Below are 18,989 nucleotides of genomic sequence, written 5' to 3'. Positions count from 1 at the left end.
CCCGTTCGGCCTCGTAGGACGCCTGCCTTGCTGATCCGGCCGCGTAGGACGCCTGCCTCGCCGATCCGGCCGCGTATGACCCCTGCCGCGTTGATTCGGCCGCCTGAAATTGGGAGTAGCGCCTTGTCGCGTTTTCATGCAGGACACAGGCTTCGATTGCTGAGGCTAGGGTGAGGCCTTTTATTTTTAAGAGCTGCTGGCGTAGGGTGCCCGAGGTGACCCCAAAAACGATCTGGTCCCGAATCATGGAATCGGCGATGATGTCGTAACTGCAGGACTGCGTGAGGATAGGGAGATGCGTAAGGAAGGATTGAAAGGGCCCATCCTTACCCTGCAGGCGCTGCTGGAAAAGATACCTCTCGAAACTCTCGTTGACCTCGACGTTGAAGTGTTGGTCGAGTTTGAGAAGTACCGTCTTGTACTTGGTCTTGTCCTCACCTTCCACGAACACCAGGGAGTTATAGACATGGATGGCGTGTTGACCTGCCATGGAGAGGAGGATGGCGATCTTTCTGGTGTCCGAAGCGCTCTCCTTTTTGTTGGCTTCCAGGAAGAGCTGGAAGCGCTGTTTGAACAGCTTCCCATTAACGCCAAGATTTCCAGCGACTTGTAGCGGCTGCGATGTGCTGACGGTGTCCATGGCGCAGGATGGCAGATTCCGGAGGATTCGTAGGTAGGTCCCACAGTTACTCCTGCTACACAGACGAACCAACACAGTTGCGAATGGTACAACTCAGTTTTATTACTATCATTTTTTTACAGTGGTAAACTGGTTACTGAGGTTCGATCATAACCCTAGAATCTGTGGACCTATTCCTAATACTATCTTGGAGTGGCACTCAGCACATGGTGGATGTCTGAGTGGCTTGCTATGAGCTCTGTGCCCTGAGCTGTCTCCTGCTGGAATGCTCAGGAAGTATCGTGTTCCCTGTTTTGTACTGTGTATGCTCTTGCCTGTGATTGGCTGTGGTGTTGTGTGTGTGTTGATTGGTCCGTTGATCTGGCCATCAGTATGTATGTGCTATGAGGTTTACCTGAATATCATGACAGGTGACCTACCCACAGTGGGTATCCCAGTGGCACGATGGGCGAGCTATGTGAAACGCTGTATATATTGGCGGGACCAAAAGATCCCGTTGGCGGCCAATGGCGAGCTGTCTCCGTCACCGGAGAACATACCACCAGGGGGTTCGGAAAAAGCTACCCATAGTTACGAATTTGACTAAAATAAAAATGGATGAGAACAGTTCGGGACGCAGGTTTTGTATGGTTCACCTCTCCAAAATGGCGTCATCGCGTTGCGCGCCGCACGCCATTGGGTCGGCCTTAGAGCGTCACATGAAAGCCCTCCCCCGATGCTCCGCCCCCGATGGCCGAGTCCCAACCGTGCAGTTGACGTGTGGTCTCAGCAGTCGGGAACCCGGCGTGGCGGCTGCGGACTGTGTCCAGCGTCACCACAGTCGGACGGGAGCTGTGCTACTGGCCGGGGGTGGGGGTGGGGGGGGCTTCCGTGAGGGCTGGGGGTACTGGTGAGGGGTGGCCAGGGGTTAGCCAAGGGGTCACTATCTGGCAGGTCGGGTCCGCGCTCGGCCGGCGCCATGTTTTACGGCATGGCCACGGCATGCGTGGCCACAGACCCGTCCATTCTCCAGCTAGTTATATGTGGGCGCTGGGAGTTTTACGTGACGCGGCTGCTGGCCCTTCATCGGTCGCAGGATCGGTGAGGGACCGCCGCCGATTCTTTTCACATAAAACGCCACAAATCCTCCGCACTTAGGCTCAAAATCGGAGAATCCAGCCCCATATCTCCACCATTCTTTGTCTCCTACTGTGACACTGATTTGACTGTAATTATAGCAGTTTCCAAATGAAAGTTAAAGTGCATCAAATTCTATTTATCAACCAACCAAGAATATTAATTAGTAACACCCAGAGAGGTTTAAACTAGGTTAGGCTTTTCATGAGCAACAGGACCATTTAATTTCACATGTCAGTAGATCTACACTATTCTCTCCTGGTTTTTAAAACTGGAACAAGCTTATTTAATGCTCACTTCCATGATACTAGCAATTTAATTACATTTCGTAGAAGCTTCACAACTGAATGGAGAATGTGGTTGATGGCAAAGCAACTTCACACCTCAAGTATATATTTTATTTTATTTTCCTCACTGACGTAATTGTCAGTGTGCTGTCATACAATAATTACCTGATATTTCTCTGACTCCCACGATGGGTCACCCTGCGCTGTTTTATTAAAAATCTTAATGAGATTATCTTATGTGTGCAGCGTAGTAAAGCACCTTATCGTTTTAAAAAAAGAATAAAACGAGAAGGAACATAAGAAATAGAAGCATGCTTGTTCTGCCATTAAATAAAAGCATGACTGATCTTCAGTCTCAGACTTGACCTTCCAGCCCATTCCCATATCCCTTGATTGACCAAGCATTGCCCCCTTTGCTGCATCCAAATCGTCACCTTTGTCCGAAATGGTCAAATCCCAACCCCTTATCCTGAGATGATATCCCCTGGATCTTGATCCTCCAAACAGAGAAATCAGCCTCTTCACATCTACCTTGTCAAGTTTTGTCAGATTCTTGATGTTTCTATGATCGAATCCGGACTCGATCAATGACCCGTGATCGATCCAGGGTCCTCGGAGCCTTGAGGCAGCAATGCTAATCACTGCGTCACCGTGCCACCCCTGGGAATCAGAGTTTACTGTATTTATATTAATCACTACGAACATTAGATTTTACTTATCAAGTAGGCCCACTGGTGAAACAGATTGGCCTGGCATGCGATTGTGCCAGCTTCCACTAGGTTTAGAGGGCTAGGTCCCATTACTACAAGACTGCCATGTTCTTGGTGCCAATTGGTAAGGACCCAGACAACAGCAGGTATTTTGTGGCAAGGGTGCGTGAGGAATGGCAACATCTAACACTCGAAGATACTGTTGTGTACATTAAAGTAAACCAGCATTAGCATCCGGGAACATGGCATCTTCGAGACAACCTTGGAAACAAAAATGAATCCCCAATCGCACTACCAGTAAATGATGAGGAGATAATTATGTTACGGTGGACTAATTAGACATTGCATCCTGTGGCTTACAGTTAATTGTTTTGGCATTTGGTACCAGTTGAATAATAGCTTGATAAGAAGCGGTCAGGTATTCGTTCCATTGTGCTGGTGCTTTTGTTTCATGTTTTATCTTCCTTACAGAAATGTTGGAAGATTTATAGGGGCAGGAAAACTGAACAAACTGGGGCTGAAAGGCAACACAGGATGACATAGAAGGTACAGCACAGAAAACTGGAATTTGGTCGAAATGGTCAATATAACCATTACAAGTATCCTCCCACAATCCTTCATTTAAAACTATCAACATGAACCTTTATTCCTTTCTGCTTTGTATGATGGTGGCTTCCCTTAAATGCATCCATGACCGAACAGGGGGGGCTTGTTTCTCTGGAAGAAAGGAAGCTGATAGGTGGCCTAATGGGGATGTTAAATGATGAAGGTGGCCTGATAGGATAGTCATTGTAATAACCCTGACGAGGCCCATGAGGCGACCGGAGGGCTTCGGCGAGGGCTGGGAGGACTGATGGGGGCTGGTCAGGGTGTGGCGAGGGGGTGTCCAGAGGGGCACTATCTGGCAGGCCAGGTCCGCGCAGGGCAAGCGCCATGTTGTGCGGCGTGCCAACTGCAGGTCTGCGCCATGTGCGGCCACGGACCCAGCAATTCTCCTGCCGTTTATTTTGTGGCGGCTCGGCGTTTTATGTGGCGCAGCTGCTAGCCCCTCACCGGTCAGAGGATTAGTGCTGGGGCGGCACTGATTTTTCCTACGTAAAACGCCACGGATCCTACGGAGATAGCGTCAAAATCAGAGAATCCAGCCCCCTATGTTTATCTTACCTTCTTGGGTCTCCTGAAGATTTTATAGCCATAGAGAAGACATTTACACTTGCGGGGAATCCAAAGTTGGAAGACATAAATATAAGCGGTGGAATTCTCACATTCTGGGACTAAGTGTTGATGACGTGCAGAATTCATGAGGCGGGATTCTCTGGTCTCCGACGCCAAAATCATGTTCGGCGATCAGCCGGTGAATCCACGTTGGTGCCGAATTCGGGGTGGCGCCGCTTATGCGATATCCATCCCCTTCAAATCTAGGAGTACGCCGCACGCCGTGTGGACGGTCTCATGACATCACCTGAGACCCTCCCCCGATGCTCCGCCCCCCGAGTTCCCGACGGCATGGGTCACTCATGCTATTTATTTTCATGAACCCGGCGTGGCGGCTAGGGATTGAGACCAGCGCTCCCACAGTCAGATGGGAGCTGTTTCAATGGCAGACGCATTGGCGAGGGCTTGGGGTGGTCCGGGTGTGGCGAGCCTGGCCAAAGGGGAGACTATTTGGCAGGTCGGGTCTGCGCACGGCCGTCGCCATGTTGCACGACGCAGCCACTGCAGGCCACTGCCGTGCACATGCACGGCCAAGGACTCGGCAATTGTCCAGCCATATCCGCAGCTGGAGCCGGGGGCTCTACGTTGCCTGCCTGCTCGCCCCCCCACCAGATAGAGGATCGGTGGGAGGCCGTTTTGCGCCATTTTTTCGATCGTACAACGCCACTGTTCCGATGCTGGCCTCAGCACTTAGTCTCAGAATGGAGAAGCAAGCCCATGGATTTTCACGACAGCAAAACTGGTGCCCCACCTGGACCAATTTGGCTACTGTTAAGGAATCGTTAAGATCGATTCTAATGAGAAACGATGCCAGATTCGTCGGTTTCGCGATTGACACTCAGGAGGTTGACAAGCTCCAGCCGCATATACACACTTCACTCCCCATAAACATCATCCCAATCAACAAGGCAGCAAGGAGAGCATCCCCAAGGCTCGCAGATGTAGAGCTGGTGACCCTTCTGGATGCCATGGAGGAGAGGAGGATGACCCTGCACCCCGGCCAGGAAGGAGGCTGCCAGCCACCGCCGTTTGCCATGGCTGAAAGCAGGTGACAGAGGCCATGTGTGCCAAGGGCAACGTCGTCTGGACCGGCCAGTAGCGCCGCAGAAAACTGCACGACTTCCTCAGGGCGGCTATGGTGAATAGACAACACTGTGCCCCTGGCACCAACCCCCATCCTACACACCCGTAACACTACCCCCCCCCCCCCCCCCCCCCCACCAGGAGGGCAGTCAAACTCCCATCCTGCACCACATGTCGGTACCCAAACCGGCCGTCATGGTCAGGTGCCCTTGCCACTGAGGCCACCAGCTACCCAGCCCCTGGGCTGCATGTGTCGGACTGTCTAATGCTGTTGTTTTCTGTTTGCCCCGCAGGAGAAGGCCGCGCACAATGGCCGAGAGTGGGAGAAGACAGAAGGGGGACCGCTGGACCTCCATGGCAGAGCAGAGGACCCTGGACATAGTCGGCGGCCCAGAGGAAAGGGAGGCCGCCGAAGTGGAGTTCGGCCGCGGGCGAGGAAGTGAGACCATGCTAAGTTGAGGTTCGCCGTGACACGTGTGTCAACCACCCCCATCCTGCACCACCCTTACCCCCACACCACCCTCACCCCCACCCTCACCCACACCCTCACTACCATGCCCCAATCCACACCCGGCGGTCTAATCATGCGTTTTGTCTTGTGTCTTGCAGGAACAGCTTTGTGATTTGATTTGATTTATTATTGTCACATGTATTAGTATAAAGTGAAAAGTTGTGTTTCTTGCATGCTGTACAAACAATGCATACCGTATAAAGGGAAGGAAGGAGAGACGGCAGAATATAATGTTACAGTTATAGCAAGGTGTATAGAAAAGATAAACTTAATACGAGGTAGGTCCATTCAAAAGTCTGATGGCTGTAGGGAAGAAGCAGTTCTTGAGTCGGTTGGTACGTGACCTCAAACTTTGGTATCTTTTTCTTGACAGAAGAAGGTGGAAGAGAGTATGTCCGGGGTGCGTGGGGTCCTTAATTATGCTGGCTGCCTTTCCGAGGCAGCGGGAAGTGTCGACAGAGTTGATGGATGGGAGGCTGGTTTGCGTGATGACTAGGCAACATTCACGACCTTTTGTAGTTTCCTGCAGTCTTGGGCAGAGCAGGCTCTATACCAAACTGTGATACAACCAGAAAGAATTCTTTCTATGGTGCATCTGTAGAAGTTGGTGAGGGTCGTAGCTGAAATGCCAAATTTCCTTAGTCTTCTGAGAAAGTAGAGTCGTTGGTGGGCTTTCTTAACTATAGTGTCGGCATGGGGGGACCAGGACAGGCTGGTGGTGATCTGGACACCTAAAAGCTTGAAGCCCTCGACCCTTTCTACTTCGTTCCCATTGATGTAGACAGGGGCATGTTCTCCACTACGCTTCCTGAAGTCGATGACAATCTCCTTCGTTTTGCTGACATTGAGAGAGGGATTATTGTCGTCGCACCAGTTCACCAGATTCTTTATCTCATTCCTGTATTCTGTCTTGTCAATTTTTGAAATCCGACCCACTACGGTGATGTCATCAGCAAATTTGAAAATCGAGCTGGAGGGGAATTTGGCCACACAGTCATAGGTGTACAAGGAGTATAGTAGGGGGCTGAGGACACAGCCTTGTGGGGCACTGATGTTGAGGATGATCGTGGAGGAGGTGTTCTTGCCTATCTTTACTGATTGTGACCTGTGGGTTAGAAAGTTCAGGGTCCAGTCGCAGAGGGAGGATCCGAGGCCAAGGCCATGGAGTTTGGAGATGTGTTCATTGGAATGATGATGTTGAAGGATGAGCTGTAGTCGATAAATAGGAGTCTGACATAGGTGTCTTCATTATCAAGTTGTTCCAGGGTAGAGTGCAGGGCCATGGAGATGGCGTCTGTGTGGACCTGTTACATGGTAGGCGAACTGTAGTGGATCAAGGCAATCCGGGAGGCCGGAGTTGATTCGTGCCATGACTAACCTTTCGAAGCACTTCATGATGATGAATGTCAGAGCCACTGGACGTTAGTCATTAAGGCACGCTGCTTGGCTTTGTTTTGGTACAGGGATGATGGTTGTCTTCTTGAAGCAGATAGGGACCTCAGATTATAGTAAAGAGGGGTTGAAGATGTCTGAGAAATCCCCCGCCAGCTGATCCGCGCAAGACCTGAGTTCTCGTCCGGGTACCCCATCCGGGCCAGTGGCTTTCTGTGGGTTGACCTTCTAGAAGGCAGCTCTGACGTCTGCAGTGGTGATCTCAGATACAAGGTCGTCCGCGGCTTCTGGGATGGAGGGTTCGCTCTCACTGATCTCTTGCTCAAAGTGGGCATAGAAAGCGTTCAGTTCATCTGGGAGGGGTGCGTTGGAGCCGACGATTTTACATGCCTTCATCTTGTAGCCCGTTATGTCTTGCAGACCTTGCCATAGACGGCGGGGATCCGTGTGGCTAGCCTGTGACTCGAGCTTGGTCCAGTACTGTCTTTTCGCATCTTTGATGGATTTCTTTAGATCATATCTGGCTTTCTTGTAAGGTCAGAGTCGCCTGACTTGAACGCCTCAGACCTAGACTTCAGCAAGCAGTGAATATCCCTGTTTATCCAGGGTTTCTGGTTGGGAAACACACGGATTTGCTTCTTTGGCACACAGTCTTCTACACACTTACGAATGAAGTAAGTTCCTGTAGTGGCGTACTCGTTCAGGCTGGTCGCGGAGTTTTTAAATACTGACCAGTCCACTGATTCTAAGCAGTCCCGTAGGAGATCATCCGATTCCTCAGACCCACAATGCACAACTTTCTTTGACGGATTCTCCCGCTTCAGTTTTTGCTTATAAACCGGGAGCAGGAGCACAGCCTTGTGGTTAGATTTGCCAAAGTGTGGACGGGCGATAGAGCGGTAGGCAAGCTTGATATTTGTGTAGCAATGGTCCAGGATGTTTGGGCCTCTGGTGGGACAGGTGATGTGTTGGTTGTAACTTGGTAGTATGCTCTTGAGCTTGGCCTGATTGAAGTCCCCAGCAACAATGGCCTCAGGATATTTCGGTTCAAGGCTATTTGTGGTGGTGAATATTTTGTCCAGTGCGCATGGGGTGGGATGTAAGCTGCCGTGAGAATAACAGAGTTGAACTCCCGTGGAAGGCAGTAGGGGCGGCATTTCAGCATCAGGTATTCTAGGTCCGGGGAGCAAAAACTCGCCAGTGTTGCTACATCTAGGCACCAGGAGGTGTTGTTTAGGAGGCAGACCCCACCTCCCCTTGCCTTGCCTGAGGCCGCTGTACGGTCCATTCGGTGGATTGAGAAGCCCTCTGGTTGTAGGGCGCAGCCCGGTGAAGCAGGAGTGAGCCATGTCTCCGTGAGACAGAGCACACAGCAGTCCCTCAGTTCTCTTTGAAAAGTGAGTCTGACTTTAAGATCGTCTAGCTTGTTTTCTAGAGATTGGACATTAGCGAGGAGTAAGCTAGGCAGAGGGGCTTTGGGGCCGCGTTGTTTCACTCTCACCTGCAGGCCTGCACGTTTTCCATGTTTCCTGAGTGACAGCTTCTTTTCGAGCCTGGGAGACGGTGAGAGTATGCAGTGTTAAGGGAACAGGTGTGTCCAATGAGGTTCTTCACTCTGGTCGGTGTGTGGATGGAGGATTTGTTGCCTTGCTTGCGGTTCCTGCATCGGTAGGTGGGTCTGTGCGGTCAAACGTTCCGGGTCGCTGTCGGGCTGCGGTTTGTGGCGATGGCCGGGTCTGTGTGTTGGGGTCCGCAGGGTCCTTTTCAGATCGCGGTCTTCCTTCAGAGGATGGAGGATATCTAGACCTGCAAGTAAATTTAAAAGAGGTGGAGTTGGGGGCGGGTCCATCTGGCCTCCCTACTCCCACCCAGTGTTACAGCGAGAGCCCACCCGTGAGCTGAGCATTGACGAGAACATCAGCCCTCTGCCAGAGAATCAGGAGACACCGGAGCTCGGGTTGGAGGATGACAGTGATTTCCCATCACAGCTGTCTCCAAATCCCCCCACCATCCCAGAGACACTCACCTCGGTTGGGCACTTTAATGAAGAGGCTCCTGGGACACTACCTGGTGCGCAACACGCAGCTGCTCCGGTACAGCAGGTGGAGGTAGGAACACCCGAGGGGATGGATGGCCAGAGGCCAGGCTGACCCCATGAACTGGCTGTCTTCCAGACGGATTTCGGGCATCTGTAACGGACAGTCCCATCGATCGTGGAGATGCAGTCGCACAGCCAGGGGTTGTCGGCGAGCACCCAGCACCTGCAGGCGCAGTTGCTGGAGTCCAACCACATGTAGCAGCAGGAGGTGGTGCTGACCATGTGTACCACCCAGGGCAACACCACACGGGTGTCCGCGGTGGATGCATTGGGGCAACTGTTTTGACTATGGATCAGTTGTCCAAGGCCTGGGCATTTTTTGCAGGCACCGTCCAAGGCCCTGGGCAGGGTTGCTATCCCACAGGCAACCATGTGCCAGAGCCACCTGGACATCACAGCAGCGCTCCTGAGCATGGCCCAATCACAGCAGGCCATGGCTGGGAATGCCGGCGGCATTGCGCAGGCGCTGGCCAACTTGGCACAGACACAGAGAAAGTTGGCATTCCCATAGGGAGATGGTGTAGTCACTGGCTGATGTGACACAGAGCTAGAATGTGATGGCCCAGTCATGGGGGCTGTGGGGTAGTCCCAGACAGAGATGGTCCACTCGCTGTGCTCCATGGCCGCGAGTGTGCGGATCCTGGTCGAGAACAGAGCAGGGCTCCAGGACTGACAGCGCCAGGTGGGGGTTTAGCTCTACTCGCACCCCCGTCCCATGGAGTAGCCCGGGGGCTATCGGTATTCCTCAGGGAGGAGGAGTTAATGGGGTCCGTGCTGGTGACTCCCAAGTGCCGGAACACCACAGTTCCTCAGACCCCCTCCGTCCTGTCCCTGGTGCATCTGAGGGGCAGTGGGCAGGGACACTTCTCGCCCCTGGGACACCTGAGCAGCGCCCATCCAGGCCCCTTTGCCCCAGAAAACGGCCACCAACGGGGACCCAGGTCACAGGGCAGGAAGCACAGCAGGCCGCCTCCACTCCTGCTGTACCATCTGGGGAACCACCTAGACTGGTGTCTTTCAAACTTTCTTTCCGGGGACCCATTTTTACCAACCGGCCAACCTTCGGGACCCAACCCGGCCGACCTTTGTGACACACGGCGGCTGACCTGCACGACCCACCATTTTCTCTTACCTTGTTTGTTGCTGACAAAAATGGAGGAAATGGTTTTGGATCCCTTTGGTCCCTTTGGCCCCCAGAACTTGAAAAAAAAAGGTTGGGACCATATTAAAAAACATTTGGCCGCACTGCGCAAGCGTACCTGATCATCGGTGCGCATGCGCAGTGCGGTCGAATTTTGTTTATCTGTTCCTGGCCATTTTGAAGGCCGCTCGCAGCCGGCATCATTAAAAGCCGGCTGCTGTGGCTGTTGCGCTCGGATTTGCGCGATCGGGAGCGCCGGGAAAGACGGCTCCACGACCCTCCCGACACCCGCCCCCGACCAACCAGCGGGTCGCGCCCCTGAGTTTGACAATACCTGACCTAGACGTAGTGTTAGGGCCCGTAAGGCCAGGAAGTTATGCACTGTTTAAGCTGGCACAGGTGTAGGGCACAGTTTAGTTATAGGGGCTAGGGCACAAACCTATAAATATTTGTTCACACTAACACCTGTTACCACTGTTGCACCTGCTTCTGTGCTCTGTCAGATGGGTGTGAGGGGTAGGTTGATCTGGGTTGACCAGGGAAGGGGGAAATGGGCGGATGCGAGTGTGCCTGGATGAAAGAGTCGTGCACACTGCCTGGGTATCTGGCGCAGAGGTGAATGATGCGCGGCTAATGGTCACATATCAGCTGAACATTCATTGAGTGGTACCTCTTTTGGTGTGTTGAGAGCGGCCTGTCACTTGCAGGTGCTCATAGGGGGGCATGCATCCCGTCGATCACTCCGTGGACCCGAGGCATCCCGGCGATGGCGACAAACCCCACTGCCCGGGCATCCTGGTGGACTCGGTCCACATTGAAATGGATATATTGAGTCACTTGGGCATATAGGGCCTCCGTGATGGCGTGGATGCACCTGGGCACCGAGGTTTGTGAGATCCCGATCAGGTCCCCACTCAACGCCTGGATGGACCCCATGGTGTAAGATTTCAGGGCGACCATCATCTTGACGGCCACCGGGGGCAGGTGTCCGCCCCCATGCCCCCATGGTGCAAAGTGTGCCATCATCTGGCAGATATGTCGCTCTGTCTCTCTGCTCAGCCGGCGTCTTCAACAGCATGTCTGGTCTGGCATGTCCTCGCATGGCAGGCATTGTCAGTACACACAAAGCCTCATGCGGCGGCTCCGTGGCTCCTCCTCCTCCTCGGCCTGTTAGGCAGCCAGCTTTCCATCCTGGGCGGCTGCCTCTTGTTCCTCTGGGGCAGACTCCGCTGCTGCAGCCTCCTCCTCCTCGTGCAGCTCCAACTCGTACAGCTGCAGTGCATCCCCCAGGGCTGCGACGACCAGCAGGAAGACTACTGTTGCTGGTTGAATTCCAATATCCATTGTCTGAAGGGGGTGAAAGGCTGACATGTTAGCATGATGCATACCCCCGTGCCCAACCAGATCTAACAGGCTGCATGGTGGCCCTGGTTGGCACTACGGGCTCTGTCCCTGCATGAGTCCCCCCACCCCCACCATCCTCCCCCCCTCCCCACATCCCCGCACCACTGGCCCCATCGGTGGCTGACACCTTGGAGGCTTTTCCGCCTGGCACCAGTCTCTGATGCCAGGGATACTGTTAGTTGGCACTAACCTTGCTGGCACTGCCATCGCCCTGCACCCCATTAGAGGTGTTTTCCTGGCTGGGCCGCCAATGGGTGGCGGCAGGGTGAGGGGTGGGGGTGGGGGATGTGGGGCACCCATGTGGCCGGTGTACCTCTGCAGAACCAGGGGCCAAAGGGGTGGTCAGTGGGTGCACAGCAAGATGGCTGCCTTGCAGGCCCCGGGCCCACCCACCCAACCAGCCTGGCCAGTGTCCGGCCTGGCAGTCCACTGTCGCGCCTTTGTGTCCTGCCTCCTCTCTCTCTCCCGCATCAGCCACAATGCTGGCTTCACGATTTTTAAAAGCACAAGTGAACCGCGCCATCGGGAACTTGGCCCATTGGAGGTGGGGAATGGTGGAAACCCTGGAGAATACCGGATCAGGCCCCCTAAAGATATACAAACAGTGTTTACTGTACGTGTGTTCCAAACTCATTGACGCCGCTGTCGAGGTGATGGAGAATTGCGATTTTGCGTCAAATCGGTGCCCGCCCCAATTTTTGGTGTTGGAACCTATTCTCCGTCCAATCGCTTTTCCCGATTTTGGCATCAGCCAACGGAGAATCCCGCTACAGGTCGTCACTAATAACACCAAGAAGAAATTCAGGGAAAATTCTTTTACCTCAGGGGTGGTTAAAATGTAGAAGTAATTGCTTCCACATGGAGTGGGTGAAGCAAATAGTGTGGATACATTTAAGGGAAAGGTACTAAAAGTATATCCGGGAGGGAGAAATAGAAGGATCTCTTGATAGCTTTAGCTGAAGATGGGTGAAAGTCAGTTTCTGTGGTGTATAAGCACTGGAATAGACCAGTTATTTTATCTAATTCTATATAAAGAACACAAAGTGCGAGGTAGCTGGAAACCTCTGGCTGTTGGTGCCAAAGAATCACCAAACAGCGGAAGGTTTTAGTTCCCTGTTGTTCTTTTATTCGCTCTTCTGAACAGTCTGAAGAATCAATGCTGATGTTATTTTCCAGCTACTGACATTTGACTAACTTTTATCCGTGGAGATTAACTATTTTGGCTACTGCTGACCTCAATTACAGTCTACAGTTATACATGTTCAGAGGCAATGTACTAATGAGCTTTGTGCCTCAATGGAAGCCAATGGTGTCAATCAGTCTTTCTGGCTCTCAGTGAGGAGCATTGCAGTAGGTCATGCTGAGGGATAATGCACAACAAAATTCCTTTCAACATTACTGAGAGCATATTGTATAAAGATTATTCATGTAGCACGTAACCTCACCAAACAGATATCTGGGTCTGGATTCTCCGCCACCCGCTGCCCTTAGTGGTGTTCCCGATGCAGCGGAGAATCCAACATTGGGGAAAAAATGTTTCCAATGCTCCAGTCCCCTGCTGCCGGTGGCATCGAGGTTGGTGCCCTGAGTCAGCAGGAGGATGCAAATGGGCCATTTGCATCCTATTAATGGGCTAGACACCGGATTCTCGACCTCTGTCATTCTCTGCTCCTCCAGGCTGGAATTCACCTGGGCATGGATTGGTACAAGTATTTGCCAGCATGGCCCTGACGTGGTGGAAATCACAGTGTGCCAAGGGGGTAAGTATTTACAGTAGGCACCTCCAAAGAGCCCCATCAGAGCCCCCCATCAAAGGCCCCCACTCGAGACCCCGACCAGAGAACTCTATTAGAGCCCCCTATCAGAGCCCCGCAGCACAGACAGCCATCAGACCCCCACCAGCGACCTCCCCATTTCAGAGAACCCCCAAAACATAGACCCCCCGCCCCCCCCAATAGTCACCCGTTGTCTGGAAGCAGAAGAGCAGTCCAGGCACAAACTGCATTTTCATTCACCTGTCCCTTACAGCTGCAACTTTGGGCAGCTAGCTAGAAAGCAGCAGCTGTAAATTTATAGTGTAAGGACCCTTCCTGTTGATTTTGCTGCTACCATTTTTGATCGAAGGATGTTTAAAGGACATGTATCTTTAAGACAAGGAGAGGAAGCGAGGAACTCGATAGTTGCAATATAGTTGCAATATAGTACATTGTGCTAACATTTTAAGAGCAAAACTCAGACTTTTTGGCACCTGAGAGATCTCTGAGGGAGTTGGTTCGATTGGTTGGCTGGTGACCAATGAATTGGCAAAAGGCATATTCTGCCTGGTGACAGGCGGTGCTTGGGCCCTACCCAAGTGGAATGAATGACTTTCGGAGAACCAAGGTAAGGAAAGTCAAGTCCCAGACGCTCTCTTTCTCCAGAAAAGCTGCATAGGTGCTGTATTTCTGAACCAACAGAGAATTTGGATGAATCTATCGTGAAAACCATTACAGACCGAAAGCAGAAAACTTGAGCTGAATGCTTAAACTGAAGGAAGGTGTGCTAGAAGACAACCATCTGAAACATAGACTCTGATCCTTTTTACTTCCATCATTATTTTTACATTCCTCTTTTCCCCTCGGTGTTTACTTGTCTGTTGTGTGTGTGTGAGTATAGGGTGGGGGTGAATTAAAGAGGGAGGATTATGAGTTAAATAATAGTTACCTAATTGTATTTGCTGCATATTTAATTGTTATTAATACAAATTAATTGAGTTTATACTTACAAACCTGGCTGTCATTACTGGGCAGCCAAGGACCAAAGACTTTGTGTGTTTTTCTAAGAATTTAAAATGTGTTATGACTCCTGGTCAAGTGGGGCTGGAATTTACCAAGTACTAGCCCAGGGGGTCATAATAATAGAAAGTGAAAACCATATCACAAGGCTTTAAACCCCCTCAGATCCTTTGATTTGCAAGGCTTCTATTCACTTCAAAGAGAAATAGCTTTTACTAAGCTGTAATTGACCTCTTACAGACAGCCAGATGTCTGGATTGTTTAATTTAATTTCCATTCACGCTTGAATGGATCTCAAATAGCCTGCTGCAAAATAAACCACAATGTTTATAAACATCTAGTAGTTAAGTGCTTTCACTTCCTCTTTTTCTCAGCAGAAAGTACTTAACTGCTTTTGATGTGACCATGAACTGTCAATCATAGAATGCCAGCATGGTAGCACAGTGGTTAGCACTGTTGCTTCACAGCTCCAGGGTCCCAGGTTCAATTCCCGGCTTGGGTCAATGTCTGTGCAGAGTCTGCACGTTCTCCCCATGTCTGCCTGGGTTTCCTCCGGATGCTCCGGTTTCCTCCCCCAAGTCCCGAAAGACGTGCTGTTAGGTGAATTGGACAACCTGAATTCTCCCTCAGTGTACCCAAACAAGCGCCGGAATGTGGCGACTAGGGGCTTTTCACAGTAACTTCATTGCAGTGTTAATGTAAGCCTACTTGTGACAATAAAGATTATTCTATATATTATGTTTATAAACATATTGGTTAATTTCATAGCAGGCTACTTGAGATCCATTCAAGCGTGAAGGAAAATGTAGAAAAGATGGCAGTCAATTTCTGCATAGCAAGCTCCCACAAACAAAAATATATTCATGTAGCTGGAATGCAACAATTATTGGAGACAATGGCTAGTCTGCAATAGAGATCATTTCTTGGGTATGATGGAGGGACAATTGTTTCCTCAGGATGTTCCACATTGTCATCGTCAGTTCTGAAGATTCACTTTCAGAGGTTCAGTTAGCTGTGCAAAGCATGGTTACTGGTAACTGGCACTATTAGCAGGGATCTTGGAGCAACATAAAATCATCTTAAGAAAGGAACTGAAACATTATTTGCCACAGAGTTAAATACTTAAGCATCTGCAGGAGCAGAGACAGCTAAAGTTTAGGCATATCACAGTTAAATGGTGATTACAATGCTATAATTGGTACATACAGTAATATGTGTGGTCATTCAGTTGAGGTTTGGATGTAATGGTGGAGGAAACTAGGCGTTGAGATGTGTGACAGTACATACACTCACCCTTGGTTTATCCCCCAATCATTTCTGATGCAGAGATGCTTGTGGACAGGATCTTTTGTATATCCCTCCTGGCAGCCACATTCACCTGCAGAAAATAAAGTGAGACCCGTTTTGTTAGTAGCTCCACTGAGCAGAATGAAACATGATTTCCCCATACCACACAATCAGCCTTTCCAGCTGGCATCACTAGATAAAAGAGCAACTGTCATTTTTCCATATCTTATTATTTCAGGTAATTCAATAAAATGAGATTAGCAAGAAATTTTGGAAGGTAAATTGGATAGACCCAGAAAACGGGCAGCAGATTGCAATGTGTAATTAACCCCTGCTTTTTCAATGCACTGCAGGCAGCATGCCAACTTCATACTCATTCGAATAATTGCTGCGTAGCCAGTGCTGGCCCACTATTGATTAAAATAGTAGAGGGGGGTGAAAATTATTACTCCCTCGAAGCACTTAAAGCTAACCTGCATTGCTTAATTTAAGGCAGAAAATGCTGGAATGCACAGCAGATCTGCAAGTATCTGTGGAGAGATAAGCAGAGTTAACATATCATGTTTCTTCAGACATTGCCTTCCACTATCAACGAAAACTGGCCATTATAAGGATAACCGTTGCTGAGGTTGTGTCACGTGACAAGGCTGAACCCATTGAAGATGAAGTTATCCTCACACCTAATCCTCTTTCTCACTTCCTACTTGCCCCCATCCCTAAATCACTTCTGACTTACCAGTTACTGATGGTAGAAGCATATACCCTTACTTTCCTACCCCTGTCCCTGTGCCATAACCTTAACCTTGTGTAATTTTTTTCCCCCAGAAATGGAATTCTCCGTTGACCAGGGCAGTGGACTAACACCAACAAAAAATTGATGACGAAGACACAGCACCATCACACGCACAGTCACAAACTTCACGGCATGTAATTTATAGATAGATTCAAGATCAGCATGTGGTGAGCCACAGGGCATGAATGGACTACAGCCAGGGAAAGGGGCAAGGATAGCGTAAGTACCAGCTCTTGCCAGAACATGGGTTGTGCTGCAGAGGTCTCAGAGAAGGATTTCAAAGGCCCAAGCTGCAGAAGAAGGTTGATCAGTCTGCACAGCAAAGTGCTTGTTGCAGTGGGAAGCCAACTAGAGGCCTGGTCAATGTCAGGGAGAATTGTATTGCCAATCTGATACAGGGGTTTGCACAGAGCTTGGAGACAATCCTCTCCAGTATGGTATTAGGATCATAGAATTCCTACAGTGCAGAAGGACGCCAGTCGGCCCATCGAGTCTGCACTGGCCCTTGCTCCGATAGAGCACCCTACCCAGGCCCAATCTCCCACTCCTAGCCCCGTAAACTCACATAACTTTTAGGCAACTTAGCATTCACCTAACCTGCACATCTTTGGACTGTGGGAGGAAACTGGAGGAAACCCATGCAGACACGGGGAGAACGTGCAAACTCCACACAGTCACCTGAGGTCAGTATTGAACCTGGGATTCTGGCGCTGTGAGGCAACAGTGCGAACCACAGTGCCACCGTGCCGCCCCAAAGTGGCAAACTCCATTGTGACACTTATGGAACTAACAAGGGTGCAGTGCCTGATGGCAAATGCTATAATTTCCATAGCATGTGCAGTAAACAGCCAATGTCTGAGTACTGCAGTGGAAACTCAGACTGGTGACATCAGATTACAGATGCAAAGAGGCTCACAGAGGATATCTCATCAGTCCATCACCCTACCACTGGCTTTTGCTTGTCAAAGTCTGCTTGTTCAGATTGCTGCTGCCCATGCTGGGAAGGTGCAGCTTAGCCTCTGAAGTTCAGAGCTTGTCAAAATCATTCTGCAAAGCCATCTGCAGCCTCCTCCACTGAGAGCCCACCAACTATGTCATGGAAGCACTTCATCGCAGCATTAGAACAGCCAAAGGCATACTGAAGACAGGTCCAAAGGGAATCTGCAAGGATGATTAGTTACCCTTTGCATGTAATGTGGCAAGATTTCATTTATAAAGTTGGTGAGGAATATTTATTTTTTGCAAGTTTTTATTGTTCATATTTTGGCCAACAGGATGCTGTAATGATCAGTGACAGAGGGAAGGTAAAGTGCGGGACAGTCCGCGAATGGGCGTGTAGAGTTGCAATTACTGGTATAACATGCAGATGGGTTTATAATGGACAGCCCATGCAGAAAGTAGCTGTCTAGATTACTTCCCTACCCTCTTGCTTCTGCACCTTTTCTTCCTCACCCTGCTCTAGCTGCTTGTCATGTAACAGTGCAAAAGGTTGTGTCCTCATGATGGTGAGGTTGTACAACTTGCAGTCAGACCATCACAGTTCTTGATATCCACCCTGCTGAGTACTGCAGGGCCACTTCGAAGCAATCCCCAGACAGATGAATTATTGTCTCCGAATGCCGATAGACTGCTATATCACATTATAGGTGGCAATATGGCTTTCATTGTAGGTACACTGAGCCTAGTTTGTGCACTCGAGTCATCAGTGATGTGATGTTGCTATGAAGCGACACTTTGGTTTGCCATACTGGCTCAAATGCATCTGGTACAGTAGACTGGCGCAGGGTGAAAGCAACATGATTACTGCCAGGACATAGGACATTGAACTCTATTATTGTCTCCTTATGGACAGACACCAGGGGGATGTCAAAGGATTGCTTTCATTTTCAGTGTGGGGCAGAGTTGACATGCTGTATTAGCGCAGTTGGCTGGACAGCTGATTCATAATGCAGAACGAGGCCAACAGCGCGGGTTCAATTCCTGTATTGGCTGAGGTTATTCATGAAGGCCCTGCCTTCTCAACCTTGCCCCTCGCCTGTGGTGTGGTGACCTTCAGGTTAAACCACCACCAGTCAGCTCTCCCTCTCAAAGAGGAAAGTAGCCTATGGTCATCTGGGACGATGGCGACTTTACTTTACATGTAAAGTCATGTGCCTACAGTCATTGGCACCCTACAAAGGCTGCAATCTGAGCAACACCACATGTTTGCTTTGCCTGCTTATCCCCGGCACATGAGAATGGGATATTGTTAGCTCTAATTGAATGTACAGTGTTTATGACCTCCCTTATGCAACAGTGGGTGGCAAACTGAATTGCAAGAATCTCCTGCTCCACACTGGATTTCACAGTCACTGCAAATCTGGTCCTTGTCCTGCACAGATGTTGGAGTTGTGACTGCAGTAGGTGATAGATTTCAGTGAGGATGTTTTTTATGAAGTCCAGACATTGTTCCTTGCTGTAGTAAGAGAATGGTTTCCTGAAAATCCATTTACATTCTGGGTGAGAGCCATTCGCCCCTTCCTTTCCAGCCCTATTCTT

The 18,989-nt window shown here is 50.3% G+C and overlaps 1 protein-coding gene across 4 annotated transcripts in view; it reads right to left on the bottom strand.

Annotated features, from left to right (window-relative positions):
- The window catches only part of astn1 (astrotactin 1), a 4,064,875-nt gene that overhangs the window by 2,073,545 nt on the left and 1,972,341 nt on the right, over positions 1 to 18,989 (bottom strand). For all 4 annotated transcript variants that reach the window (XM_072511608.1, XM_072511609.1, XM_072511610.1 and 1 more), the window contains one exon: positions 15,665 to 15,749. In XM_072511608.1, coding sequence (XP_072367709.1) covers positions 15,665 to 15,749 — 85 coding nt within the window. The remainder of the gene's footprint in view (positions 1 to 15,664; positions 15,750 to 18,989) is intronic.

Source organism: Scyliorhinus torazame, chromosome 7, assembly GCF_047496885.1.
Source record: "Scyliorhinus torazame isolate Kashiwa2021f chromosome 7, sScyTor2.1, whole genome shotgun sequence".
Taxonomy (NCBI): Eukaryota; Metazoa; Chordata; class Chondrichthyes; order Carcharhiniformes; family Scyliorhinidae; genus Scyliorhinus; species Scyliorhinus torazame.
Note: the sequence above shows the minus strand (reverse complement) of the source record. Positions and strands in the feature narration are given on the sequence as shown.